The sequence below is a fragment of the Panthera tigris genome, chromosome B2 (genome assembly GCF_018350195.1).
Source record: "Panthera tigris isolate Pti1 chromosome B2, P.tigris_Pti1_mat1.1, whole genome shotgun sequence".
In the NCBI taxonomy this organism is placed as follows: domain Eukaryota; kingdom Metazoa; phylum Chordata; class Mammalia; order Carnivora; family Felidae; genus Panthera; species Panthera tigris.
In genome coordinates, this window is record NC_056664.1 from 48,132,731 (window position 1) to 48,153,546 (window position 20,816).

At 41.3% G+C, this 20,816-nt stretch overlaps 1 protein-coding gene across 1 annotated transcript in view; it reads left to right on the top strand.

Annotated features, from left to right (window-relative positions):
• Nucleotides 1–20,816, top strand: part of TFAP2D (transcription factor AP-2 delta) — a 57,577-nt gene that overhangs the window by 4,432 nt on the left and 32,329 nt on the right. The window contains exons 3-5 of the mRNA XM_007095510.1: nucleotides 748–808; nucleotides 10,870–11,035; nucleotides 11,194–11,312. Of these exons, the coding sequence (XP_007095572.1) occupies nucleotides 748–808; nucleotides 10,870–11,035; nucleotides 11,194–11,312 (346 nt within the window). The remainder of the gene's footprint in view (nucleotides 1–747; nucleotides 809–10,869; nucleotides 11,036–11,193; nucleotides 11,313–20,816) is intronic.

Below are 20,816 nucleotides of genomic sequence, written 5' to 3' on the forward strand. Positions count from 1 at the left end.
GGTTAACACCCTTCAAGGCCTCTTTCATGTCCAATACCTCGTTTGTTTGTAAAGGAAAATGAGCCTTTAACACATTTCAACTCAGGAGAAAAAAGACAGAGAGAGAAATTTTTTATTTTTCTTAATAAAAAATCAGCAAACCCTTTCCTTCTTCCCAGCTCAAATGATCCCTCAATCCATTAGGAGCCTGAAGACCTACAGTGAGTGAACCTGAAGGTGTTTCCTCTCTAAGGCATATTTTGGGTAGGATACTCCTACTCTGTGGTAAAGCAGAACCAACATCAGATATCTTGAAGCCTGCACTTGAAATGGCTCCTCTGAGCTCCCAAGAAACCCACAGTGCCAGACTTGACACTTTCAGTGTAATTTGCTCCATGCAGAAAGTGCCGTGGAAACTGTCTGTATATATGCTATGTGCCTTGATGGGGACTCAAAGGGCTTCTCATTCCCTTATGCCAAGATGAAAGGCACTCAGGTGCTTTGAAGTGCAATATTGTATGGTGCTGCAAAATGCATACCTTAAGATTTATACAACTTTTAGACTGTGGTTTTTCTGGCACTTTTTTCCCCCTTGAAATCACGTGTGCTGCCAAACTTGCTCCAGCTCAATGGTTGCTTTTAAATGTCTACTACAGGGTTATTGGGATATGGGGGTTCAAGGAATGGGGCAGATTGAAAGACTTAACTCATGTGTTCACACCTATTAGTATCTATTTGAGTGCTTTTATTTCTTTTTCTTTTATTAAGGGCTCCGTGGAAGCCCAGTGTGGGCTTGTTCTCAATGGTCAAGGTGGAGTGATAAGAAGAGGTAAGTGACATGTTAAAATGAAACATTCTTCTCTCATCTGATACTTTGTTTTGAAGATCTGGTGGTGCTTGTAACCATCAGACACTTGTCTGATGATTAAGAAAACAAGTACTCTTGGTCAATTACTTTTGTCCAACACAGGCATAGTCCCTTCCTCCATTGAGGCTTGGATCTAGCCTCTTCCCAAAAGACCTACAAAAGAAGAGATTTGCTGTTTCTCATGGAACAATGACAGAATCAAAGTTAGAAGGGGGAAAAAAGAAAAAAAGAAAAGAAAGGGAAAAAATCCTTGTCACACCTCCTTTCCCCATCACCACATCCTCAAGCAGAATTTCTGGTCTCTTTTAGCCCCAAATGTGCCAGCCACCGCCTGGGTGATTGAGGTGATGGTGTTAGCTTGAGGCTTTGAAGGATACTGTGAAAGGCTAGATTCGTTGAGGCTTCAGGGAAGGCTAATGAAACACCAATATTGTAGCTGCCCTTATTTTTCTAAGTGTCCAGAACATTTCTTTCTTTAAGGGAGGTGGGAGGAGGAGGTGGTGTTAACTGTACCGGATAAAGCTTTCTTGTTCCCATCTGTTGAGGAAAACATCTGAATCCAGAGTTACCCATGGAATCGGAAGGTGGGGGGGGGGGGGGAAAGCCAGAGTTGAGAGCTGTTGATTTTGGCTCAGACACTGAAGGGGGCTGCATCTCAGATGTTCCATTCTGACAAAAGGTTTTGAACTATGGCATTTTAAGGGCCTCAAGGCAGTGCAGATTTTGCTGGCCTCCCCACTTAACTGTACCCAGAGCCTCTGAAGCTCATTTTCCCAGCAAGCTGAGTAACCCGAGGAGCACACAAGGCAAGGGGACCAGCTGTTATCCCAACTTCATACGAATTAATAAGATGTGGCCTATTCACCAGGACTAATTCCAGCTCCAGGGTCACAGTTGTCTTTAGTAACTGAACTGCTAAAGACTGAGTCACTTCTGATGGCACCAAATAAATGTCCTTCAGTCCCTGTCCATCTCTTTCAAAGCTTGTTGAAAGATTCCAGTGCTTTTCCAAAGAAAGCAATGGATTCTTTCATGTTTAAACGGCAGGCTTTAGAACCCAATGTCCAATGTGAAATTCCATTTAAATTGAGGAAGAAAGAAAACAAAGATTGCTTTTTTTTTTTTTTTTTGGAACTTGACGATTGTCATAGTGGGTACTTGGAACTTCCATTAAATGCAAAATAGCCATTCAACTCTGTTGTTTCACCCCATAGAGGTTTTTCAAAAAATTACTAGTGTTGCTCGATGAGGAGTTCTTAAAATGAGCAATATTATGCTTACCAGCCAGGCTAATATTCAGCCATATTGAAGTGACATGAAATAGGCCCAGACTAGAAAAAATTGAAATAAAATACACATACTGTTGAAGGGAGGGATTAAAAATGCACGATGAAAGAGGAATCAGGTGAGGTGTGCTGATCTGGGTCTGTTGGGGCGGTCACACTAAAGGTGAGGCTGAACACTGAGGGCGCATGGAGACGTCGGTGGTGCTGAAGGACAGCGCCACTAATTAGCGCCCAGAGCCGGCTCCTCCCAGAGTCCGGCTGGCGCTACTGCGGTCGACGCGTTCAGTTCCGCACTTGTTCCAAGATCACCTTCTCAAATGCCTGGAAATTGCATCAGATCTTACAATAGCTGCCAGAGGGTGGGAATTATTTGAGATCGAGGGCGGGAGCTGGAAGGGAGGTGGCTGTGTAATTAGTTGAATTTTTGGAGAGAGATTTAAGGGACACCCCCGCAGCATGCCCCAAAGAAAGGTCAACGCTCTTGGGTAACTATAAAATGAGAACTGCGGTCCGGTCCTATTACAGGCACATAAATGGTCTTCCTTAGGTGATGTTTTATTGTTGTTGTAGAATTTGGTGTCACTCCGTATCACCTGAAAATCAGGTGGAGCCTGCTATTTTAAATCAAATATTGATCTTTTAGGAGAATAGCATGGCTCCAAAGAGGAAGGGGAGGTAACTTGGGGTTTCTGTCTGTATTGTGTGACTAAACCCTAGTCCTCCCTCCCTCAACCCCTGCGAAGGAATTCAGAATTTAGCTGCTGAGTTTATTCCATTTCCACATGTTTAAGAGAAAAGCCAGTTAAATTGTTTGAGCCCAGGAGACCAAGTGTGTGTCTGTGTGCGTGTGTTACTCTGAAACAATCAATGTTCATGACAATTTACAAATGGATAGCAAGGAAGTTTTGCCTAAAGGTTGTGTACATCGTGCTGGATCCCACACAGCCCTAAATCTCAGGACTCCCCATTTTTGAAGAAAAGTTAAGGAAGCCCCTTCTCTCTGTTGTCATGGTAGTGCATTGGATTCTTAATATAAACAACTCAAGTTACCTTTGTTCATCATAAATCAGGAGGACACTAAGTCAAGCACTCTGCCATATTCTGTAATGGTTTTGTTTAGATAGGAATGCCTGTTTCTCTTTTAATCCATACTTTCGAGGTGACTCTCCACAGGAAACATGATTTCTTGAAAAGCACAACTTTTTGCCATTTTTCCTCCCCTGCTAAGTTCTCTGATAAACTTACATTTCTGACAATTTCCAGAATTTACTGTGGGAGGAACAAAACAGATTTCATTTCCAAAGACTCCTAAGTGCTCTTCTAGAAGAAAGATCCCTAAGTGCCCCACATGAGTTCACCAGGGAGAGATTGTCCTGGTTTGCTGTGTGTGTGTGTGTGTGAGTGAGTGTGTGTGTGTGTGTGTGTGTGTGTGTGTGTGTGTTGGAGGACGGAAGAGCACTCAGTTCTTTAAATTTGGCCACTTCTATTAGCAAAGAACAAAATACCATTTCTCTGACTCACTTCAGTAAGTGGTAGTTACATTGTTTTTGCCTATAATGAAGGCCGGATAGCCAAAGAAAGCCCGGAAGAGGGGCACCAACGAGGTAATTACCACCTAGATAAAATATTTGCCACCGCCTCGGAGGTGCCGCTCCCGCACGCTCACTCTCGCTTAATGGTGTGCTCGATTTTGCCCGCAGCTCCGCTACTCCAACCATCAGAACCAATAATCTTTACTTTACCCTGTGCTTGAGTATCGATAGCTTCTCTCGCCTCCGGCTTGGGCTTTGATATGTTAATATTTCTGAGTAGCAAATTCTGCAGAGATCATATTAATGTTGTACGTACAGAGTGGGGCTTTGCCTTCGTTGAATATTCAGATACTGGGTTTCAAAAGGCATCTTGAAGAAATGAGGCTTCTATTTACAGGAGTCGTCTGTGTTTTTAATCATTAAAAAGAAAGGAAAGCCCACTCTTCTTTTCCCCAAGAATCTTCTGAGGCTCCCTCATGGCCCCCTCCCCTTTGTCAGGTGCTGGTCCCTTTCATTTCTTGCTCTGAGAATTTAATAGTAGGAGAACAATGTTGATGATGACGACGACTATGATGATGATGCTAATAATGAGTGGATCCAGATTGGAATTGAGGGGTTAGGGGTTCAATTGGGTAGGGGGCTATGGCCTTGAGAAGAGGATGGAGGGGAGATGAGAAGACCCAGCTTTCCCATATTTGGGTGGAAAGTGACATTTTGGCCCTGGTCTTTTTTGAGAAATCAGGATGGCAAACTCAAAAAAAAAAAAAAAAAAAAAAGGAAGAAAGAAAAAAATGAAAAAAAGTGAAGAGGGGGAAGCGCCCTTGTTTCGCTTTGTGATCACTCTGCCTTGCAGCCCCAGGCTAATTTCAGACGCTTAAATACCGCCATAGCCTCTGGGCCACGCGGAGAGGGAGCGGACCAGGCCACGGGCAGGCAGGAGCGCTTTCTGGATTGCCCGTGGCTACACAAAATACAAACTACTTTGAATCAAAACATTTTTGGGGAATTAATATGATCTGAACTCTGCACGTTTTAAGAGAGCTGGAGTTTGTCAGATCGCTTAGAGGTGACTGGCACGCCAAGGAGGAGGCAGTTACGCTGTGGTACAAACATTGTCAGATCGGATTTAATTTTTTAAAAATGCTTCTGTGAAATGGAGTTTAGCATCAATCATCCAGCCTGCCAATAATGGGGTAGATGAACCTGCCTGCTGTCCCCTTCTACAGCCCCCCCGCCCCCCCACCACCTGGCTGCCTACAGTCTGCCTGGGCCAGGAGGATGAGCTGCTTCTGCTCCTTCAGTTTTGTGAGAGCCCTGAGCTTTGGAACTCGACTTTGGAAGAGCCAAAGGCTCTTTCAGCAGCTCCCAGAACGCGTTAAGATTGGAGTGGGGTGGAAAGCCTTGCTTCTCTTTTGTCAGAACCCCCAGAATCTCTCTTTATGAGAATTGCCCAAACTCATCTCTATAGCTCATCCATTTTGAAAACAGAGCCAGAAACACACCTGGAGCCTTGCCTGCCTCTTTAGTCCCCAAATACAGACGCTGGAGAGTCGAAATCCAGTCTCCTTTATATGAAGTCTAAAACTCATATAGTAAAGGGTCTATAGGCATGGTTTATTGGAAATCTTTTTTTGCTGGCAAGGGGAGATCTTTTTCCATAGCCTACTGTCTTCTCTCTAATTTCTTTATTGCTTTGAAAATCACCAAAAGCCAGAGCACTCCCTGCATTGGGAAATGGGGATTAATTCTCTCTCTCTCTCTCTCTCTCTTTCCGTCTCTCTCTCTCTCTCTCTCTCTCTTTCCGTGTCTCTCTCTCTCTCTCTCTCTCACACACACACACACACACACACACACACACAGCCACATTAAACCAGTAGGTCTCCCCGCTCAGACATCCCTTTCTTTTGTTCTGCCTCGAATCTGCACGGGAAGAAGCGCTTTCAAACCTGGTAATCCATTTATACCTGCAAGGGTATATCCTTCCCTGAAATAGGGCAGTTAGCAGCTGATGCCTCATCTGAGGCCTATTTGATTGCAATTAAACCACTATCCCTTTGCCGTTTGATTACAATTAATATCTGCTGTGGGAGGAGAGGAGCGAGGAGGGTATTACACCAGGGATTTGGGATTGAGAAGGGCGAGGGGCTAGAGAGGAAGCAGCCGAGAATGATCCTACCCCACCCAGCTTCCACGCGCACCTCGCAGAAATGCACCCGCAGAACAAACAGGGACAGGAAACTCCTATAATCGCTTACACATTTTTAATGTGTCAGAAAAAACGAGCGATCACTGGAGATGAAGAAGGGGAGAAAAAAAATCCCTGCCGTTTGTATTTCTTTCATTTGAATTGTAAACATCTGTTTGGCTGTAAGGCGAACAGAACATTTATTTTGCTCTCAAGATTTGGTCTAATTATGTCAACACCGAAGCGGCAGGGAGTGGGGCGGCGCTGCGGCTTTGGAGAGGCTGAGCGCAGGGGCCCCGCGCCCAGAAGCCAGCCAGGAAGTATTGATCGCACCTGGAGAGCGCACAGGGCCTCTAGCCATCAGCAGCTCTGTTCTTAGAGAGGAAGGCACCCAGAGGGGGCGCGTGGCTTAGAGGCAGCTTTGGGGGCTCCAGGAGAGCCACAGTTCCTTGGAGACTGCCGAGGCTGTTTCCTCTGCCCTAATTGCCTTGGATGAGAAGGGAAAAAGCGCATTCAGACCTCAGCCTTTCTCTCCCATAGCCCGGCAAAAGGTGGGTGGGGGTCTTGTGCTGCACAGGTAGCGCCCTGAGACGCGGTAGTTGCTCGACACAGTGGTGGAGTTGGGTGGGCTTTACTTAGGTTGTGGAGCACATGTGCATCCATTTCCTGTTGCACCTCCTGACGAGCTGGGGAAATAAGTTGAGCAGGCGTGAACATCCCCATTTTTCAGATGGACAGATCAAGGCCCAGAGTTGTTACTCATCTAAGGTTGCATGGGTGGCTAGTTGGCCAACTTCTTACTTGCAGCCCCGTACTTTTTCCACTCCCCCCACGCGGTGCTTGCACACACGGGGCCAAAGGTCTCCAGGCATACCAGGAATGGCGCAGCCCAACCCCATTTTTCTTCTTGCCTCATGGGATCCAACAAGGTCTGGCAGCCGAAGAATCTGTGTCTGTGTGTCTCATGCCTGGTTTTGTCCCCAGCACAGTAATTCTTTGGCTGACTTCCCTGTAGCTGTGGCAAAGTTATCCCTTTTATGATAGTCATGTTCTAGACAAGTGACCTTAAATAGATAGTCCCTGATTTCTTATGCTGTTTCTATAGCTACAGATCTGAGTTTGAGCATCACTGGAAATAGGAAGCCCCATCTCCAAATTTCAATTTTAAAAATAGTGCCCTCCATGGAAGTATTGCTTCTGTGCACTATGAATGGAAAAGAGATGTACTCTAGAGAAGTTCTGCATGAATACCTTGGTTGTGGCACCAGAGACACCTCTAACTGGAGTGCTGGATCTAGAATGAATGTTACATCATTTCAATAAGAGCTGACATGCAACACAGGCACCATGAGGAACTTCAACTGGTAATACTGGGGATGAATACTGTAAATGGCTTGGTATGGTTGACTCTCATGACTTTCCTCTGAAATCTCATCATTGCTATCTGTAGTCTGGATCTCCAGAATGAAACCCCACCTCCTTGGTTCTTCATTCTAAATGCAAACATCTGTTATGTTGACCTATCACCCTTTTCTTCCTCCCCCCTCCCCAAATAAACCACTGGGAAGAAAGATAGCAGGTTCCCCATGCTGCTGTAAACTCTACAAGTTGCCAAATCTTTAGCCAGGACGAGAGAGTTCCCCAAGGCTGCAGCAATGCCAACTATCAAAGCAACAGAAATTCCCTTTAAAGATGCTGTGACATAAAAAATAAAAGACTCTAGAGTTGATGGCTAATCCTGAATACAAAATAAATCCTCCAGGCAGTTTGTGTGTGCATAAAGAATACTCTTAATATGCAGCCTGTGTAACTTACCTAATAAATGCTTATTTGAGCATAAGCCAGAAGCCCAACCTGGGCTGGATGCAGGAGAGAAAGACCCAGAGCCCAGGAAGATAGCACTTGGCCACATAGCAGATCTAGTGACTTCTCTGGGAGCAGCTGGCTTTCAGTGCATGGGGTTCATTTTGCTAAAAGGGGGTGATTTTCCAAGTGGAGAAAGGCTGATTTAACTTTTTTTTTAAACAATCTTTTAGAGTCTTCTGCATCTCCCTAAAATAGGTTTCTAACCCACTGTAGACTAGTAAAGATAGGAAAGGTCTAAAATTTTGTCCTTCTTTTCCCTTGACCGGCTGGGAAAGTAACACATGCACAAACACTCTTCTCTCATAATTGACTTGAGACCTATTGGGTGAGATTCCTTGTGTCCTCAGTTGTGTATTGGCTATTTTACAAGAGGAGGGAGTTTATGTAAGAATGTAAATTTACTTATGATTCCATGACCATGGGTGGAGGCCTATTTTTGGGAGAGAGCTCTGTGAATTTTGAATGTAGATATTATGATTTCTTAATATTTTTTGCTTTGGATGACCTCATAATGGCCTAAATTCTAAAGTTTTGGGGATCCTGATTCTCACAGTATGATGCTAAAAGCCAGCTTCATTGATATCCTGTTCATCTCAACATTTGAGAAGTCACTTAAGAGTTTGTTTGTAAAATGCATTTTGCATCTATAGATATAAAAGGAGACAGCATCAATGAAAGGATGATGGTAGTTTTGGGACCCCAAATCTGGGGAAAATGATGATGATGATGATTAGTTTTAAAAATTCTCTATGACAGGGACAGCTGCCTGGCTCAGTCAGCAGAGCAATCAACTCTTTATCTCAGGGTTATGAGTTCGAGCCCTGCATTGGGTGTAGAGACTACTTAAAAATGAAATATTTAAAAATTAAATAAAATAAAATTCTCTATGACAATGCAAGGTGGGGAAGCACAGGTGAGTTTGTGTTTCGAGCTCCTGAGGCAAGCATTTGCATGATTTCCACAATGTTGACCACAAGGTTTATGCCAGGAAAAGGACTTTGTGTGTATATATGTATGTATGCATTTTGAGAGAGAGAGAGCATGCTATGGGGAGGGGCAGAGAGAGAGAGAGAGAGAGAGAGAGAGAGAGAATCCCAAGCAGGTTCCGAGCTATCAGAGTGGAGCCCAACATGGGGCTCAATGTCACAACCATGAGATCCTGACCTGAGCAGAAATCAAGAGTTGGATGCTTAATTGACTGAGTCACCCAGGTGCCCCCAGGAAAAGGATTTCAATTTGACAGTTAAGACTGTGACGTCTCAGATTTCAAACTAAGGGCCAGCTTCCAGGCACTAGAGTTGGAAATTTAGCCAAGCATACAGGACTCATTTCCAAGTCTGGAGAGGTCTGGCTACTTTAATATTCTCAATATCCTGTCTTCTGTTTGGGGGGGGTCATTAAGAATGATCACCAGCCTCAGAATGCTTAAGGAGAAAGACATTGATCCCAGTACTCTCAGGGGAAGCTTGGATGACAATAAGACAACCAGGAAGAATTCCAGGTAGTACAAGGGTAGAAACACTTTATGAGTAGGGTAAAGTTAACTTGTTCTTTGCACCCAGGTCCAGGACCCCTTTGCCTTTTTAAACATCCTCCCAGGTTCCTTAGCCACTGTGCTCAGAGAACACACCCAAATCTGAATGCCAGAGACTCTAGCAACACAGCATTTCACCTGAGCAGCTTAGTAAAGGAGGTGAGGACCTATGTAGGAGGCAAATGGTGAGTCCTAGACCAGGTCTTCTCAAGCCTTAACATGCACGTTAGCCACCTGGGGATCTTGTTAAAATGCAGATTCTGACTCAGAAGGTCTGGAGTTGGGCCTGAGAGTGTGCATTTCTAACAAGCCCCTAGGAGATGCCAGTGATGCCAGTTGAGGAACACCCTTCAAGTAGGAAGATTTTGGATAATGCTCCCCTGCCTGTTTGTCTTCTTCCACCTACTTCTTTCTCTTTTCTCTCATAGAGCTTGACTTTTGGGGAGATGAGTCTTAAGATCTCCCATAGCTGAAGAAATCAAATTTATGCTCAGGAAAGCAAAGCTTGAATTTGAATTTGCCAGTGAACCTTAAAAACTATGTCCTCAGATTGCTCAAAGCACAAGGAGGCAGCCTTGGACCCCAATGCTATTTAGCACAGTGTTAGTAATATGGATATTAGCTCAGGATTTTTGCCGTAAGGGAGGATTGGGCAGAGGGAAACTCTCCTCAGCGATGACCATCTTGGGTCCTCAAGTCTACTTCAGGTGCCTGAGGTTGGGGAATGTACTCTGGTGTCCTGGAGGAGAGCAAAGTTCAAGGGTCTTTCTGGAGCTTGGAGACAAAGTCTTCTGCTCCAGGAGCCCCAGTATGGCAAGATTGCTTTGGTGATTTTGCCATCAGCAGTTATCTTTGCTTTGTTCTCTAATAGTAATAATGATAACAACAACAAAAACAATATTATTGGCCACCAACATTTAATGTGACTGTTACTATATTCTAAGTCTTGCACTGTATTTGTGTGTGCCAATCCTGACAGCTGACATATGGTAGAGGGCTGTGACCCATCATCCCCCGACATGAGTTGAAAGTTTATGACAATAGGAAAATTATTTTTGGTGGTACCTGGGAACTGAGTGACTCAAGTACCTATAGTTGGCAGGTGGATGAGGGAAAAGAGAAGGAAGTTTTCAAATAATTTAGAAAAGAGCTTTCAAACTTTTGTCTATATAACAAGTTACAGACAAAATATATCCATCCATTGTATGTATGTGCACATCTATGCACACACATACACAGAGCCATGGAAAAACAGTACATACCCTCTGTGGGGTTCACGGATGGATTTGGGGTTTTTCTATTAATTGAAGTGTTTCTTGGTGTGTATGATGTCAACATTAGCACTGGTGGGCCAGTAAACACTCTATAGAATGCTGGTTTTTGTTAAAATTAAAAAATAGTGCCCCCACAAACATGTACTGTATGATATTTGAAAGATGAAGCCTTGTTATTTGAAAGGACATCTTCAGAGCAGCTTTCTGAGATGATCCTGGTGGTGTATGTATGGGAGCAATTGTTGCCATGTATTCCCAAATCCCAATAGTGGCTTGATATTAACTGTCTTTCAATGATCTCCTCTCACTGTCACTAATATGTGATATACTTCCCCCCCCTCCAAGGTGGCACCTGTGTGGTCAACCCCACAGACTTGTTTTGCTCTGTCCCTGGCCGTTTGTCCCTTCTCAGTTCAACTTCCAAATACAAGGTGACCATTGCTGAGGTGAAGAGGCGCCTCTCACCACCCGAATGCCTCAATGCTTCACTGTTGGGAGGCATTTTGAGAAGGTAAGACATTGTTTTCTGGCTGTACTGATACCATATTCCTCAACCCTCAGTCCGTAGACCTCCTATCTCATGTTGAATTCCCCATCTGGTCAAATCGCCTCATCATTTCCCTCAGAATGTGAACTTTCAAAACCTAGTTTTTATTTGTTTCTGGACAGAGCAAAATCCAAGAATGGGGGTCGCTGCCTGAGAGAGAAACTGGATAGGCTTGGCCTGAATTTACCAGCAGGAAGACGGAAAGCAGCCAATGTTACCCTCCTTACTTCCTTAGTTGAAGGTATGATTTTTCAGCTCTGCAAAGTAATGATGGGAAGTTAGCAATCCTCTGGAACTCAGGTTTGTTAGATTATGCTGTTTCATGTTTTGTCTATAGTATTAAGCAAGACAGTTAACAGTTACAGGTGAATTTCCCAATTAATCATGACATACATGATTAAATTAGACAACATAAGGCTTAGGTAATTCATAAAATGTTGTTTAATTTACTGATCTTGGCAAAAATACAGAAGACAATGCAAGATTTAAGTATTTCACTGGTACTTCCTAAGTAACAGCAACAAAAAAACGGGCTGTGCTATTGTCATTTTTATTATTGTTTATTTTAGAGCTCAGATAAATCTGGCTTACCTCATTATAATTCAGTGCAACATGATCTACAGGATAAATAGTAATCCTTTATAGAGGGTTCACAGGAGTTGAGACATGATACCAAGCCTGAGAGCATATTGTATTAATCCTAGTAGACATCTCTTAAAGTACAGCGAAGTTCCATGGCTTTATGGGTGGATAAAATGAGTTACAGAAGGGTTAAGGCTAACCAGTGGTATAGAGACAGAAGTAAAAATATATTCCCAGAAGTTATTGTTTTCCAATTTACCTTTTCCTTTTTGTTTCTTCTTTAAGGACAAAATTACATATTCTTATTCAAACTTCTTTTAAGAAGAGGTATTACTAGAGACTTATTTTTAACTTTGTGGGAGAGCTTTTGAATGTCAAATGCTATTGTCTTAAATATGAATAAAGAGGCCTTGTTACCAAGACTCACCTGAACATACCTGTGACACTTTTCTTGCACTTGTTACTTTCTTCTTTATAAGGCACTGTAGGAAGTGAAAAGTAAGGGAAACACAAAAACAAACATTTTGCCTCTTTCCAGATCATCATTTCATACCATTTACCATACAATTTTGTGAAGCAGTATGTTCTAGACATTTGTTTTAGCAAAATTGCTTGGCTAATTTTGCTACTAATAGTTACCTTTGCTTTGTTCCCTAATTGTGATAATGATAACAACAACAATAATATTATTGGTCACCAACATTTAGTAAGTGTTACTGTTACTATGTTCTGTGTTTTGTGATGTGTTTGCTTGGGTGTGCTGTTACTGAGAACTGACATATCATAGAGGAGGTTGACCTGTCATCTACACATATGGGTTGAGGGTACTGGGAAAAGGACAAAGTAGAAAAAAAATGACTAATGGGTTGATTCTAAAGGGAGACAGATTGCTGCTCAATTTAAGTAAGAAGATAATTGTAATTATAGCTATTTAGTAATAGAACAAAACACTTGTTCAGAATATAATGAAGTGGATTCAAGAGTCATATGAGTGTGGGCACCTGGGTGGCTCAGTCAGGCATCCAACTTCGGCTCAGGTCATGATCTCATGGTTCATGAGTTCAAGCCCCATGTTGGGCTCTGTGCTGACAGAGCCTGGAGGCTGCCTCGGATTCTGTGTCTCTCTCTCTCTCTGACCCTCCCAGCTCACACTCTGTCTCTCTCTCTCTCAAAAATAAATAAACATTAAAAAATTTTTTTAAAGAATCATATGGGTGGTAGGACTTGATTAGTTCTTAAACTCAATTCTGCAGGAGAATCAACTCAGGAGGTTTATTAAAAAATGTCTGGGCCCCTTCCCTAAACCAATTAGAACTCAGTCTCTGGGGATATGATCTAGGTACATATATATTTTTTAAACATCCCCAGTGATTCTGATGTATAATGAGGCTTAAGGGATCATTGGTCTAAATGTTTCTTTAGATTCTTTCCACTTCTTTGAAGGACTGACTATGAATGCTCATGAAATTTATAACTGGTGTGAAAATTAAAGGCCCTATGAAAGACACCTTTTCCTGTGGTGTCTGTGAATATACTGGCTAATTTGAACTGAAGAGCCATACATAAAAGGGTATATTCACAATTTTTCTTACTGCTTTTTATGGTGGCCAACCACTGAAGTATTCTGTGTGGGAATCGTCAACGGTACTAACAGAAGGATTGCAGGTTAAGTATGTGAACTCCTAGGATGATCTTTGTGGTTTTGCCATCTACTCTTTCAACATACTGTCCTACCATAGGAGTATCTAACTGTGTTCTATTCATTTGGTTTGTGTTCATGGAGGAGTCACATCAGCCTTGGCTGATGAAACATAAGATTTTATTCTTTCCAGATACTTTAATTGGCTGCTTTTGAAATCCCCCAAATCTTTGTGCTGTAGAGAAATAAATCTTTTATTGTTGAATTCCAGGCACTGTGATGGAACTGAGGAAAAGGTATTTAGAGGCAAAGGGACGTTTTATATCCCTCAACCCCTCACATATTATAACCCACAAACTACATATGCATACTTCCCCTTTCTCTCTCTCTCTCTTTCTTTCACACACACACACACACACACACACACACACACATTAGAAGTTTCATTACCATGTGTTCTCTGATTTTTATTCTACTCCCTATTTTTGTGTTCTTTTTAAATGCTGATTATAGACCTACTGAATTTACTTCAGGACTCATGCTGGATCATGAGTCATGACCCACAGTTTAAAAAAATTACAAGTTAGGGGCGCCTGGTGGCTCAGTCAGTTGCATGCCCAACTCTTGATTTTTACTCAGGTCATGACCTCAGGGTTGTAGGATTGAGCCCTGCATCAGGCTTCACAGTGAGCATGGAGCCTGTTTAAGATTCTCTCTCCCTCTCCCACTGCCCCTCCCTGGCTTATGCATGCTCTCTCTCTCTCTCTCTCTCTCTCTCTCTCTCTTTATCTCTCTCTCTCTCTTTTTATCTCTCTCTCTCTCTCTTTCTCAAAATAAATAAATAAACATTTAAAAATAAGTAAGGAAATTTTAAAAAGTACAAGTTGCCTTAGGATATGAAGAGGACCTAATAGTTGAAGAACAAGGACATGCCAATCTAAATTAAAATAGGCTTCCTTTTATTCCTGAGCTGACAAGCAGAGCAGCAGTTTCATTGTTGAGGACTCTACTGTATATTTTATTCCCACATTTTAGTTGGGTTGGTGATGACAGTTGATGACTCTTTCCAGCCAACAAGATGCCATTTTCTACATTAGGCTCAGAGTGTTGGGAATCCTATAGATGATGCTATAGGATACAAAATAATAGTGCCTCAATTCTGATTTATCAAGCTCCTGGAACATTTACATAGTGAATGCTTCTCTTCAGTACATTTGGGACCTTGATTATTTTTGAGCTAACATGGATCTGATTCAGTTCTTTCAGGTTTGTTTTGATTTTCCAGTTTTAAGTGGTAAATTAAAACTCCACCATATCTACAATTGGTGTTGGTAAGACTTTGAATTGACCATGTCTTTGGGTGATACTTTACTCCTTCCATCAAACATTTTTTGCAAGTGCCAGCAACATTTCAGATTAGTCATCAAAAATGGTCCATCAGCTTTCTTATAAATCTCTAGTCTTGTGGGGAGGAATAGTATTTTTCTTACCATTTTTATTGATATCTCCCCTTTATCTTCCAGATTTTCTACAATAACCCACAGTATATTTGAAAAACAATACCTAGTAATTTAGTTTCTCTTAAGTGGCTTATTTTTTCAAGTTTTTATTTTAATTCCAGATAGTTAACATACAGTGCAATATCAGTTTCAGGTATACAACATAGCGATCAACACTTCCATACAATACTTGGCACTTATCATGACAAGTGCACTCTTTAATACCCTTCAGCTATTTTACCCATCCCCCCCAACCCCTCATCTCTAGTAACCATCAGTTTGTTCTCTATAGTTAAGAATCTGTTTCTTGGTTTTTTCTCTCCTTTTCTCCCTTTGCTCATTTGTTTTGTTTCCTAAATTCCACATAGGAGTGAAATCATATGGTATTTGTTTTTCTCTGACTGACTTATTTCCCTTAGCATTGTACTCTCTAGCTTCTTCCATGTCATTGCAAATGGGAAGATTTTCATTCTTTTTTATGGCTGAATAATATTTCATTATATATATATATATATATATATATATATATATACACACACATACCACATCTTTTTTTATCTACTCATCAATTGAAGGACGCTTGGACTGTTTCCATATCTTGGCTATTGTAAATAATACTGCTATAAACATAGGGATGCATATATCCCTTTGAATTAGGGTAAATACCTAGTATCATGATTGTTGGATCATAGGGCAGTTCTGTTTTTAGAGTAACCTCCATACTGTTTTCCCCAGTAGCTCTACCAGTTTACATTCCCACTAACACTGCATGAGTGTTCCTTTTTCTCTACATTCCAATACTTGTTGTTTCTTAAATTGTTGATTTTAGCCATTTTGACAGATGTGAGGTGATATATCATTGTACTTTTGATTTGCATTTTCCTGATGCTAAATGATGAACATTTTTTCATGTATCTGTTAGTCATCTGAATGTCTTTAGAAAAATGTCTATTCAGATTCTCTGCCCACTTTTTAATTGGATTATTTCTTTTTTGGGTGTTGAGTTTTATAAGTTCTTTATGTATTTTGTATACTGACAATTTATTGGATATATCATTTGCAAATATCTTTTCCCATTCTGTAGGTTGCCTTTTAGTATACTTGATTGTTTCTTTTGCTGTGCAAAAGCTTTTTATTTTGAAATATCTTAAATGTCTCTTAAGACTGTTGATTGAGACTTTTATATAGTTATTTCTCAAACATCCTGATGGTTCAATATATTATTGGCATTCAATAACACACCCTTAAGCACAAGTGAGATAATATTTAACTGGCTTTATTCCTCATAGGCCAGATTTAGTAATAAATTTCACGAAGGTCAACTTTCCATCATGTTATAGTACTTGTATCTGTCCCTTCCCGGGGACAGATTTGAATATAGCCTTGCCATTGTTTCTATTTTGATAGAAATTCCAAAAAAAAAAAAAAAAGTAGCATATGGAAACCCTTGTAGGCATTCCATGTAGAGATGATATAACCTTTGTAAAGGTCCAATCAGTGAAGAGCAAGGTGCCTTATAATGGGGATTGAAATCAGCAAATGAACATTTGTTTTTCAAAAACTACACCTGTCACTGACATAATGGTAGTTTCATCAGGATATTCCAAGTTTCCATGCTTGTCCTGGGCTTTCAATCATTCTGTTTGTATTTTTTTATAATAATTTTCCCCTCTATTTCTTTTAAATTGAGTCACTCAATTAATAGTGCCTTCCTAACATTGTTCTCAAATCAACATATTAAAGTCATTATTTTAGGGATTATTTTAGGAATTTAAAGGAGAGGGCTATTTAATACAAATTTGTAATATATTTGTATAATTCACAACATTTCTGTTACAAATATCATTGCAACTAGTAACCAATGAGATGAAGAACTTGAGACTGATATCTTTTCACCTCACAAAGCTGTTTGAAAAGTGAACATTTTGGTAGGGCAGATGTTGAGTGGGGATTTTTTTGGTCCATATAACATATATCTGGCCTAGAGTGAGATATGAATTTTTGAATCCAGAGTCCCCAGAATGTAATAGCAGATCATATCCCACTTTTATCTACATGTCTTCATCTAATAAGTTTTAGATATATAACTAGTGGTTGATAATGATTTCTTGTACCCCACTTTATCATAAACTTGATATTCTATTCCCTTTAATTGTCTCACCTTGGTATCTATGACATCAGAGAGATGTTACTCTCTGGAAAATATAGTGGATTAGGGTTGTTTAACCCAATACCCTGATCTTCTTGAGGAGATCCTAGGATAATCCCAGACTCTTCTATAGTGGAAATAATTCTATCTCTGGAGATTCAGAGAATTTGGCCAATATTATTGTTCTCATTCTAATACTCTTACTATATATTTATTATTTATGAATCAGCAGCTTCTGTTAGTAGCCTCCTCTGTATTTTATTCCAGAACAATCTTTGCAGAGTTGGTAGCTGCTAAACATGAGGAGTCAATGATCTAGTTGTTCCCGCCCATTGCTCCCTCCTCACTTGAGGTTTTCCAAGATGGCCAAGGTTACAGAGTGTTGCTGCAGGGTAGTTTTGTTCCCTGGGGTAGGGTGCTTTCCTGGGACAGTTCTGCTGAATTTGCAAAAGTTGGTATAACATTCTCAGGCAACACCAGGAGTTCTGGAAGCACAGTTTGAGTCCTTAAACATAAATACCTTGGCTTGTAGTTTGCTGTGACAGGGAGTCAAATTCTGTGTGTGTGTGTGTGTGTGTGTGTGTTTGCATTTAAAAACAGTGGAGCAGAGAAGGATGTGAATATACATCAGGAAAAGAAAGGGGACTATTTACAAATGTTATATATTATCTCCATTCAGTTTTCAAGTTTGAATCCTTTGTCACTGTTGTTTCCTTCTTTAGTTTTAAACACTGTAAACTTCCAGACCTTGCCCTGCACTTCTCTCTTCATGTGAACAGTTGTCCCACTTGCAAAATGTATTCTCTCTTGGGCTAGTACCACCTCCCCCGCCCCCCAATAATGTCGCCTTTGAAATTTTGTCAGACTTTGAGCTGGTTACTTAACCTGACTCAGCTTCATTTTCTTTTTATTTTTTTAATTTTTTTAATGTTTATTATTTTTGAGAGGGAGTGACAGACAGAGAGCAAGCAGGGAAGGGGCAGAGAGAGAGAGAGACATAGAATCGGAAGCAGGCTCCAGGCTCTGAGCTGTCAGCACAGAGCCCGATGCAGGGCTTGAACTCACAGACTGTGAGATCATGACCTGAGCCGTAGTCAGCCACCCAACCAACTGAGCCACCCAGGTGCCCCTCATTTTCTTTTTTTTTAAGTGTATCTTTTTTTTATTTTTGAGAAAGAGAGAGAGAGAGAGAGAGAGCATAGGAGGGGCAAGAGAGAGAGGGAGAGAGAGAATCCCATGCAGGCTCTGCAGTGTCAGCACAGAGCCCGATATGGGGCTCAAACTCATGAACTGTGAGATCATGACTTGGGCCAAAATCAGGAGTTGGGACAGGTGGCCCTTAGCTTCATTTTCTTAATTTATAAATAAAGATAATAATACTTATAATGGTTGAGAGAATGCTAGCTGTTACAGCAGTTAATACCTAAATTTTCAGTAGCTTCACATGATAGAAGCTTATTTCTCATTGTAGTCTGATGTGGGTGTTCCTCACCAGGGGTCTTTTCTCACAGTTTCATTCACGGGCCCAGAGTCCTTCCCTCTGTAGCTATGCCCTTCTGTAGGTCCTAGGAGTCCTATTCATTCAGCTCACCATGAGGAGAGACAGGATGGAAAAGTAAGCAGCTTCTTACCTATGTGGCCAGGAAGTGACCCACGTTGCTACTGTTCACATTCTAAGAACTACGGCCACACTCAATTCCAGAGGTGGGTGTGGGGTATACTGGAAAATGTAGTCTCTAGCTGGGCACAGTCTTCTCAGCAGCAATGCTATAATATATAAAGAAAGGATAAAGTCCCTCACTCATCTCTGCTGCATCTGTCTTGTATGTCTTTTGTTGGGTTAAATAGACTTGCATAGACTAGAACTGATTTGGCGATGAACTCTTTCCTATAAATGAAGTATAGTGAGTGAGTTTAGGTATATCAAGTTTTCTTGATGTGTTTAGTCAATGGCTTTTTATTTTAGGAAGAAGTATTGTTCACTGCTTGAGGCTTATAAGATTCAAACACCAAATCCTTTTGCCAAGTATTAGTGATAATATATGCACAGGGCATGCTTAGTATTAGTTGCTCTTCTCATGGAATTTAGGACAAAACTGATATTCTCATTGCCTTCACACGGTACCCCAGTGGGTTTCTGTGGAAATGTGGAACTTAAGGCTAGCCTTTGGGGACTCATGGCACGATTATCAGTCTGAAAGGACCTTCATCCCCAAATAACTCCTCTGCTGGCCATTCCACACCTCACATTCCCACTTTAGTCCCTCCTTCAGGATAAAGGTTTCCAGCTCTCTTCTAAAACTGTATGTGATATAAAAAGGATAATAAGTTGTCCCTTTGTAATAATAGCTCTAATTGGTGCTCACTTTGGTCAGACAGTCACATGGAACAGTGCAATCACTAGGAGACCCTGGTGTTCCCTTTTGCACACAAACTCTCTGGCTTTGACAATGTCTTGGGCACAGTTTTTGCATTTCAGAACTGACAGTGGAAATGAGCTAAAAAAGTAAATGCTAGAAGAGCCTATGTTACTCATTTTAAGCTCTGTCTTGGAAAAGTTGTTGTTGTTGTTGTTGTTTTCTCAGACTAATAAGTATCATCTTAACTGTAAATTTCTTATTCTAAATTATGGAAGAGTTTCTGAGAGACTCTGCTTTGATAACTGGTAATTAGATATTGTGTCTGAGAACTAGCACTTACCAGAATTTCAATAGTTGATCTCAGTGACCCAGAGATTATAGCATACAATGTTATGGACAAGTAGACCCCATCTTAGGGGATAGGCTTTTAAATTATTTGCTTACTAACACTTCCTAATATTACTTCCCTGATCTGCAGCTTATGATTTCATTCACCTTCAGGGAAAAAAGTTGTTTTTCATGTAGGGGCAGAGGAAATAGGCTACTATCCATATGCCTTTGTGTCTGCCTATGTGTATGGAGTGGCCTTAAATTACTGTTTTTACTCATTGCAAAAAGCAAGTGTATCCAAGCCTTTTTGGCTCAGTCCTGTCCTTGTCCACTTTGGGCTCACTTAAAAACTCATGTCTCGGGGTGCCTGGGTGGCTCAGTCGGTTAAGTGTCCGACTTCGGCTCAGGTCATGATCTCATAGTCCGTGAGTTTGAGCCCCACGTCGGGCTCTGTGCTGACAGCTCAGAGCCTAGAGCCTGCTTCAGATTCTGTGTCTCCCTCTCTCTGACCCTCCCCCATCCATGCTCTCTCTCTGTCTCAAAAATAAATAAACATTAAAAAAAATTAAAAAAAAAACTCATGTCTTTGCATGACTTCACTGGTGATTTGATTTTCTTCTTTCCATTATTCTCTCTTCCAATATATATGCCTTGACTAATGTGCTTTTCAAACACTCAGTTTTTGCTTTATTTCCATTTAACAAAATTCGTAGGTATTTAAATAAAATTACAGATGGTAGTTATTCCTTTTAAAAATTTTTTTAATGGTGGGGCGCCTGGGTGGCTCAGTCAGTTAAGCGGCCGACTTCGGCTCAGGTCATGATCTCGCGGTCTGTGAGTTCGAGCCCTGCATCGGGCTCTGTGCTGACAGCTTAGAGCCTGGAGCCTGTTTCAGATTCTGTGTCTCCCTCTCTCTGACCCTCCCCCGTTCATGCTCTGTCTCTCTCTGTCTCAAAAATAAATAAACGTTAAAAAAAATTTTTTTTTTAATTTTTTTAATGTTTATTTTTGAGAGAGCAAGAGCATGAGCAGGGTAGGGGCAGAGAGAGAGGAAGACACAGAATCTGAAGTAGGTTCCAGGCTCCGAGCTGTCAGCACAGAGTCTGATGCAGGGCTTGAACCCATGAGCCGTGAGATCATGACCTGAGTCAGGCACTTAACTGACTGAGCCACCCAGGCACCCCTG